At 44.2% G+C, this 9613-nt stretch overlaps 1 protein-coding gene across 2 annotated transcripts in view; it reads left to right on the forward strand.

Moving 5' to 3' along the window:
• Positions 1–513: 513 nt before the first annotated feature.
• The window catches only part of zfpm1 (zinc finger protein, FOG family member 1), a 94283-nt gene continuing 85183 nt past the window's right edge, over positions 514–9613 (forward strand). For both annotated transcript variants that reach the window (XM_062547581.1, XM_062547582.1), the window contains exon 1: positions 514–914. In XM_062547581.1, coding sequence (XP_062403565.1) covers positions 875–914 — 40 coding nt within the window. In that variant the 5' untranslated portion in view covers positions 514–874. The remainder of the gene's footprint in view (positions 915–9613) is intronic.

Consider the following 9613-nt stretch of genomic DNA (forward strand, 5'->3'; position numbering starts at 1 on the left):
CAACCTAGGCTACTGTTGAGAGAGCGGCAGTTAATAGGGCCTAATATATAGGCTAAATAGAGATTTCTTTTACCATACTATTATTATTATTATTATTATTATTATTCAGTAATAGGATGATTAAATATATTGATGGCATGTGCAATTGTGAAGAATCATGACAAAGAGATACAGCCAAAGTAATTAGATTTTAGAATTAAAAGAATAAAATGCATTCCTTAAAATCAATCTAAATTTCTTTACAAAATGAAAGTGAAGGATCACGATAATTTGACGAACGAGTTATGAATGATCTATTCGGGGGAAAAAAGGTTAAGTTTGGGACAAAACAGGCAATTGTGTATCGATTAAATTAGGTAATTTATTACAAAAATAATGTTTTGCTTAAAAGCGTGCGCGGGCGTAGCTTGAACGTGCGTCTTACGTCACACGGAAGAGGCGTGGCGGGAGGCGTTTCTGTGTGGCTCATCATCGGCCCTTGTGTTTAATGTATTTGACGGTTCCATTGAGAACTGCGACTTAGTAGTACGGATGGGGGTGTGGACCAGGAATTAACGCAAGTAAGCAACAACATTGGCAGCTTTGCAAGCCACGAAACTGTAACAGTAATTACAGAGACATTGTATAGCAAGTCGTTTCGTTGTGGCAGTACCGACGCTCCGGAGGCGCCGGGGAAGTAGGAGCGCTCATCTGGGAAGCAACTGAAAAAGTACCGTCACAAGAAGCTCACGCGGCCACAGGTAGCTCCGACGGCTGATATCAAAGTGCATGTCATGCGGGTAGCCCCGGACGGAGATCGATCCGTGTTTTTCTGCTGCTAGTTCTCCGTGGACTGATCACTTCCCTGCCGTATACCAGGAAACAAGCGACAGTCATGTCTCGAAGAAAACAGAGCAAGCCCCGGCAGATCAAACGTAAGCCTTAAATTAACTCTCATCTTTAAAGATAGTTAATTATTCACAGTTCAGCTGCTCATTAAAGAGAATGGTCATTGGTAGAACTGTGGGTTTAGAACTGAATGCTCCGACTAGCTGATTCCATAAGCGCAAAATGTCCAGATGGGTTATCAGCTGCTGACAATAATAATTTCTTAGAAATAAACCCTACTACCTGGGTATCAAGTGTGGGGACGTAGCGACACTGCAAACTCTCCAACCCACTGACGAGGGCTGTACTCAATACAGGTAGCTTGTGACTATCAGTGTAATATTAGGCTACTATTCTACTCAGTAGGCTAAATTAATGTGTAGTCTAACACATGTCAGAATATTCGTGCAACACCCGAATGTGTGTGAGTGTGTGTGTGTGTGTGTGTGTGTGTGTGTGTGTGTGTGTGTGTTAGCACAACTCTAGTTTACAGGTGAAGGAAATAGTGGTGGTAAAAAAAATAACGAAATTCCATTCCATAAGGGACATTCGCATACAGTGAGCTAACGTTTTTCCTTATTTGAGAGTGATTGTATACTTCAAAACATGTTTGCATGTGTCATGTAAAGTACAGTTGAAAACTTTTGAGACTGCTCTCTAGTCATAGAAATTGCCCACTGGAGATTGCACACCATCCTGGAATTAATCTTTTTAAGTCAAAAACATTGCAAGGACAGTCTAAAATCTGCTTACTTTCCTCAGACACGTTGCCCATAGCCAACCGAACTGTGACCGTGGTTTCCTGTTTAATTCTGTTGTGGAAACGTCACTGTTCTCTGAAAAAGATGATGTGAGAGCAGATAAACAGCGATCCGATCTCAGGGGCGATAAGGATTAAAATTGGATCTTTTTTATTTGTTTTCTGTCTGTGGCTGTACTGTGGCTGGCGTTGCATTTCTCCCCGGCTTTTCAGTTCTGTTTCCAGAGATGGGGCGTCAGATAGCGCGCCCAGCTGATCTCGCTCGCTGATAACCGCTTACAATTGGATCTTTTTTCATCAATCCTTTTAACTCTGTAATGCTCAGGCGCCGGTCTAGTTTTTTCCTGCCTTGTCCTAAGCTGGCCGACTTCGTCTCTGTGCTTGACAAGTTCTTCCTGTTTATAAAATGTGAGGTTTATCACAGTTCTCTGCTTAGATCTCACAGTTGATATTTTGTCAGAGTAAAAATAATGGGTCTCTCTCCCTCTCTCTCTCTCTCTCTCTCTCTCTCTCTCTCTCAAACGACTCAGCAGTGCTGAAAAGTCGTTTTGCTCTGGTGCCAGACGCTGTTTCAGTTCTTCATCCAGAGGAGATGATTCGGCGCGATAAGCACAGTAGCAATATCTTGGAGGTTGAATTTGAAAGGGCTGTTCAAAAATAAATATTAATGCGAGTCAAAGGCAGAAAGCGACTCTTGAAAGGGGAAGAAAAATCGCCCGATAAGGTAACATTAGCATATACATGTACCGCAGAGCGTTAAAGGCGGTTTCGAGGTTTGTTTAAAGGCAACTGCAGAGGAACAGGCGCACCAGTGGGCAGTCACGGCACGGCACGGCACGCACAAAATGACTTGAAGTAGTGTTCCTAATGGAACCGTTAGTCATATCCTTTCACTGCCCACTTTAATTGTTATATAGCCTAATTCACCTTTAGGTGACTATTGTGAAAAAAGCCACTGCATCTCCTGTGTGTGTGTGCCCGAAAAAGTGGCAAGTTCAGTGATGGGCATCTTCTAAAACTTAGACCCAAATATAAGAAAAATAATGTGAAACGCCGATCCTGCCGCCATTCTGTCATGTCCTTGATTACAACGTACTCAATGTATTGGTTTGGCAGTGTTGTGTTTGGTTTGTGGGTGTAAATAATCACCATACAATTTCCAATTGGCTTTGATTGTTAAAAAGACTTGGCTGAATGTACGAGAGTACGGTAGGACCAGGCCCTGGTCTTTTGCCCTGGTCTGCTGCCCGAATACCCCAGGCATAAAATAGTATATTGTAGTGAAACATTTTAAGATACATTATACATGTCCCACAGATGCATGGTTTTGAAAACACACCCTCTGCACTGATGAAACTAATGAGCTCTGCGGACAACTCTAGACACTGGGAGAGATAAGAGCTGAGCAGCAGGCTTCTGATGGGTGTCATGGCCCTCTTTGTTATCAGGCCTCTCGCCCGGATGGGTCTGCAGTCACATGGTACACAAGACAGAGTGAGTGAGAGAGAGATAGAGAGAGGGAGAGAGACGGAGAGGAAGAGATAAAGATAGATAGGGAGAGAGAGAGAGAGAGAGAGAGAGAGAGAGAGAGAGAGAGAGAGAGAGGGAGGAGGGGGGCAACCCACATTGCTTCTTTCCTCTTTCTCCCATGATCTCCAAGGCCTCGTCAGACATGTTGACTTTCAGGCCATGGTCACAGACTTGCGATTGCAGTCGCTTATTCAAAAATAACAGACCGTTATTGAGCGTTTGCATATGCAAGGGGGGGATTGTGGGGGGATACAAGTCTCCCCCCACAACTACAGTGTCTGGTTTCATAGGATCCAGCGTGTGTTAGAGGAAATATTTGTGTGCGTCTTTTGTGCGTCACTCTCCCAGTGGTGAAGATGGTAGGAACAGATAATCCATCCGTCCCCGATGAAGAGATTAGCGGGTGGCCCGGTGGGGCTGGAACCCAGGGCTTATATATTTATATTTATATATAATTTTGTCTGTTGAGATAGAGGAAGGTGATAGTGGAGCCACAGCGATCTCTTCCTCAGATAAGGGTCGAGCGTGAGACAGATGCAGGCGATTGGAACGGATTCCGCACTATAATTACATTTGGCTGCCGAATTCTCATCTTTGTCATGTTTGTGTTGTTGGTTGTTGTTGTTGTTGTTGTTGTTTGTTGTTTGCAACTGGCTGAGTGTAGCTACCGATAAGTGAGTGAGTGAGAGAGAGAAACAAGAGAGAGAGAGAGAGAGGAAGAGAGAGAGAGACAAAAAAGTGTGTGAGAGAGACGGAGAAGGAAAGAGAGAGAGAGAGAGAGAGGGAGAGAGAGAGGATGGGCCGATAAGAGCAGAATAGGATGGTAAAGCAGATAAGGGGAATAGGGGGCAGAGGCAGGCATACAGAAATGGCAGATGGATGTATTCTGAGTCTAAAAGCAGCTCCCACACTGAGATGGTGGGGTCAGATAAGCAGGCATTCAGATGGAGGCAGATAGGAGGCCTGGGCTGATGCTGGGAGATAGCGTGCACGCTGCAGCGGTTCCGCCATGCTGACATCATCCAGACGTCCTTGGGGTCACCCTGAATTATTCAGCTGGCCTGCGTGGAGGGTCAAGGGTCAGAGTTCACAGAGAGGGGGAGAGAGAAACTCTGCAGGGTCAGATGATTTGAAGAGGTTCCTTACACTGACCGAACAGTTAAAGATGTGACGTGACTGTGTTTTTTTTTTCGTACTTTGAAGTTTTTCTTTCTTCTCTTTTTTTTTTTTGTAACCTTGAGTTTGATGATAATCAAAGTTCCTGTTTCCTCCTCATCTCTGTGTCTTTCTCTGCGTCTCTGACATTAAGTGTGAGGCCTGAACAAAAAACTCCCCAAAAAGCCAGGTCAGGAAGTCTCTTTACTACAGAATGAGCTTCTTCACTTTACACTGGAAGTTGTGAAAAGCTTTTTTTTTTTTTTTTAAACTCACGGTGTGACTTTGTCTTTGGGTTGCCTCCCCCCTTCTCTTCTCCCTCTCTCCCCCTCTCTCTCCCTCTCCCTCTCTCTCTCTCTCTCTCTCTCTCTCTCTCTCTCTCTCTCTCTCTCTCTCTCTCTCTCGTGCTCTGTAGTGCCTTGGTGGCTTTTGCCTGTGTGTTTTTCCGTCTTTGTTCTGCTTTTAGCTCGATGTGAACTTTTGATAAGCCCCGGGGCCCCGATCTCCAGCGCAGATAAAGATCGCCAAGTGCGATAAGAGTTGCTATCAGCACGCAGCAGGCAGGAGCGGTGACTCCACTACAATAACAAAAGCCCCCACGTAGGAGCAGCAGTCTGGGCCCAGGCCCTGGCAATCAGTTCCACCCCTAATGTGATTAATGTTGTTGTATAATTAGATGATAGGTGTGAATGCGTTTCTCTAAAACCCCCCACCATCACCCCCACAACCACCGTAACCAGCCCCACAACTAACCCACCCACAGACACCAGGCTTTTGTGCTTTTTCTTTTCTTTTTTCGCTCCCTTTTCTGCTCTTCGCCGCCCACTCCGTGTGTGTGTGTGTGTGTGTGTGTGTGCGTGTGTGTGTGTGTGTGTGTTTTCCGCCTCCTAACAACCATCGTAGTCGATTAATTTAATTAAACCTAATACCACATATTACTCACTGTAGATTTTTGTGGGAGATACCATTGAGATGGTGGGAATTATGATTATTTTTTAAAAAATGTTCCCCTGATGATAATCTGTTAAGAGCTGTGTTTTTTTTTGGTGTGAAAGTGGGGCAAGGCGGGAGGGGTAAAATGAAATAAATGAATAAATAAAAACCCAGAGCACACGTAGGCTGAAGGAAATGAGAGAAGACGCTAGTCAGCACAATGCTAACGCTGGTGATCTCTTCACAGATAACTGATGAGGAGACTGATGTGACGGTGCTCATTAGTGCATGTTGACCTCACACACACACACACACACACACACACACACACACACACACACACACACACACACACACACACACACACACACACACACACACACTCACACACACACACTTGAGCACTCATTTATACTTTTAATTGTGTGTACGGTGTGTGGTCTTCACACCACATACACCACTGAGGTGCATTCTGGGACAGGTGAAGTAGCTGACGACTACTGCACGTCTGGTTGGCTGGTTTAACACATCACACAATCCATGAGCTCCTTCTTCAGCAGTGTGTTTCTGACCTACAGTAGCTAGCATCTGAACTCCTGTATGGGTCAAACATGACACGAGTAAACAGCGTTCCCACACATCCTGGAAAACCTGGAATGTTAGAGAGTAGTTTGTCATTGACACCAGGAAATTGATTCAAGTTGATCAGCTATCCTGGAAATATATAGAATGTGTATTTTGTGCAATATCCTGTGTCCCAATACAGTGCTGAATCTACACAGAGCAATGGAGTACTGATTAGTCACAATCCAACTATGATTAGCTCACCATACACTAATCATTAGTGTATGGTGAGCTACAGTAAGTTTTTTATAGATTCAAACAGTATGATTTCTCTCTGTCTGAAACTGCATGAAAATGACATTTGGCCATGAGAACAACAGCAAAAACATTCTCAGGGGAGATACTCCATACTTGCCTTAACGCTCTCGACTCTTGCACCCCCATTTTAGAACTCACTGTGGCACTGCTGGGTGGGGGCACCTAAAGTTGTCAGTGCTTTATTTTTGTTTATATACGTGTTTGACAGGGAACACATATGAGAACATAGGTTTGATATTGTACTATATACTACAGAAGTATAGAAACAATCATACTGTATAACTATGGCAAGTTCTTGCTGTATGAGTTGACTTGGATGAACAGTTTTTCCATTTGTGTCATTTTACCTCATTGTAGGCTAACAAACAGTGTTATTACTGGTTTTGTACTGTACTCTTGAACCATTGGCTGTTGTACCTCCACCTGCAGACGACGTCTTCGAGATGCTGCCAGCATTAGTGTGTAGCTATCATGTGTGGGTGTTCACTGCATAAAGTGATTAAGCTTGCTGATGATCCAGAGACATTGGCTGCCCATCTTTCCACCTTGAAATTGACCAAGCCAAGCACTTGTCACCTTATTGGGTTTCTGTAATTGCCACTTCAACACATGTTTTATTGTGCTGATTTGATGAAGGAAATTGTTGGTAAGCTAATTAAAAGGGAGTCCTGAGTTGTGAGTTATGAGTGAAAATGATGGCCTTGGCATAGATGAAAGTAGCTGATGGTGGAGCTGATTGGCTCATTTCTCTGTTGACTTACAAAAGTGCTGATTGGATAACAGCTAGTAGCATTGTGTTTGATTGGCCGAACTTGGGTGGGGGGGGGGGGGTGGGGGGGGGTTGTGGGAGGTGAGTATGGCCTGGCTCCCAGCGGAAAGGAAAGGCAGGGCTGATGAGTTATTCGGGTGAGTTATTGCGCTTTCCTGTTTGGTGTTCTCGGCCCCGTTGTGGAGGATGAATTATGAGGTTACGCTCGCTTGAGTGTTCACACCTCAGCACGCCTAAACGCCTCTGCATGACGGGCAACGGCATTCTGGGACCAATAACAGTGTTTCGGTTTATATACTTGATGGTTTTATTTCACTTCTGAGTGATTTGCATGAACAGCGGTAGGTGTGTGTGTGTGTGTGTGTGTGTGTGTGTGTGTGTGTGTGTGTGTGTGTGTGTGTGTGTGTGTGTGTGTGTGTGTGTGTGTGTGTGTGTGTGTGTGTGTGTGTGTGTGTGTGTGTGTGTGTGTGTGTGTTTTGCAGTAACAGCAGTTTCTGCCTGGGCTCGTAGAGCTGCTGATATGAGTTTGTTGTAGCCCCAAACGAATCAACAGCTCTCTAATCCTTATCATGTACAGTGTTTCCGAGAAAACTTTCTTTCTCTAAAATAAAGGTGTTAATTGTTAACCATGACGTGGAAAGACCTTCTACAAATTCTGTTTACAAACCCGTGGACTGATCCATGCGCTTGTTCATGAATTCCTGAGTAATATGAATAAATATCAGACAACAATCATAGGACAAGCTCTGCTGTCATCGACACGGCTCCTTGTTAACACACTGCATGAAAAGTTAGTGCTGCTTTATGGTAATAACCAGTTTATAATAATTAAAACCTGTCAAGGTATGGATTGTGTGAATTATTTTATAGATATATCTAAATATAACACTTAGGTCAGCTTGTCCTTTCTGTTGTGTTTATCAATGTTGTGTTTGTTCTGTTGAGTAAAGATGGTATCCTCTGTTTCAGTTTATGAGTTGTGTAGTAACAAGTCCTCTAGCTTTATGTAAGCCATGGGGAGTGAATAGACCTCAACCCATGAGACCTTTTCTTCACATCTACATCTTAACTGAAACATCTTTAATTAGGCCTACATGTAATAGGAATAATTACTATGTTTTTTTATTTACTGTGTTCTTCAATTGAAATTATTAGTATGGTGTTTATCTGATAATAAAACTCAGATACTAACAAGCAATTTGGGGGTCTTTGTATATTGTGGGCTGTTGCACACCATGTTTTACCAGAAGTAGTTTGTTATGAACTTTCAACCTTATCTAGCCTTTTAGTTACTCAACATAACTGTTGCTAATAAATCACTTGTACTGCTACAGTCTACTGTACTGTATGTGTATTGTTTGGATACAACAAAACTACACTATATTTGGTTTAATTTGTATTTATAACAATTTAAAACCCTCTCACTGTTGGTGTGCTGAAACATTCTTCTTTGCTTGATAGCAGCTTTGACCTCTGTGGTCACTCGCTAACATTAGCATCAGGCCGGCGTTTCCTAGTGATAGCTCAGAGAGAGGGTGAAGTGTCTCTTCTCTCTCTCTCTCTATCTCTCTTTCTCACTCTCTCTTTCTCTCTCTATCTCTCTCTCTCTCACTCTCTCTTTGGCAGGCGGTAGAGACCCAGGCCACAGGCTTAGGGTCAGTGTACTAGGCTGTTATGACAAGCTACCCCCCCCCCCCCCCCCCCCCCCCGTATGTGCGATAAGGAGCCACATCCACTCTTACTGCTGAGTACTGTTGAGGACGGGAAAAAAAGAAAAACAGAGGCTCGGACAAACAATGTATGGGCTGACCTGGTTTTATAGCCAGCGGGAAGAGTGAGAGAGTGAGCGAGGGACAGAGAGAGAGAGGACAGAGAGAGAGAGAGAGAGAGAAACTGGAGGTAGAGAAAGAGGGAGCGAAAGAGAGCCCACTCCTCACACACCTTCAACCTGTTACTGAGATAACAGGCAGCCCATGCGGAAGTGCTTTTATTTATAGAGCCGGCATCACAAACTTCAGATGGCGTCAGTCCTTATGACACGTGCATCAGATGTGGCCCATGCACACACACACACACACACACACACACACACACACACACACACACACACACACACACACACACACACACACACACACACACACACACACAGACACACACACTAAAGCCTCCTGGATATGGACTCTGAACTGCTAGACCGAGTTTTTGTCATATCTCTTTCTTTGACTGTCATTGCTGTTTTTTCACTGTGTTCACTGTCACTGTCACCCAGACACACAGACACACGGACACACAGACACACACAAACAGGTTGAGAATTGGGTCACACAGCATGAATCACTGGAAGCCCTACACAGGAGAATCCTCTTGTCCTAAAAGACCTCAGAGTTACTTTAGTGATTTCCCCGAGAGTTCTCCCATTCTCTCTCTCTCTCACACACCGATGCACACAGACAGACAGACAGGCAGACACACACACACACACACACACACACACACAGACACAGTCTCTAGGATATATAGTACACACACTGCCCAGCCTTTTAGTCATTAAAGAATAGAAAGAACTGTATGCCCCACCCTCTTTCTGGCATTGATACAGTATGTACAGTATGAGTCATGGTGGCTAGCACTGTGTGTGTTTTTGTGTGTGTGTGTGTGTGTGTGTGTGTGTGTGTGTGTGTGTGTGTGTGTGTGTGTGTGTGTGTGTGTGTGTG

Source organism: Sardina pilchardus, chromosome 10, assembly GCF_963854185.1.
Source record: "Sardina pilchardus chromosome 10, fSarPil1.1, whole genome shotgun sequence".
NCBI classification, from domain to species: domain Eukaryota; kingdom Metazoa; phylum Chordata; class Actinopteri; order Clupeiformes; family Clupeidae; genus Sardina; species Sardina pilchardus.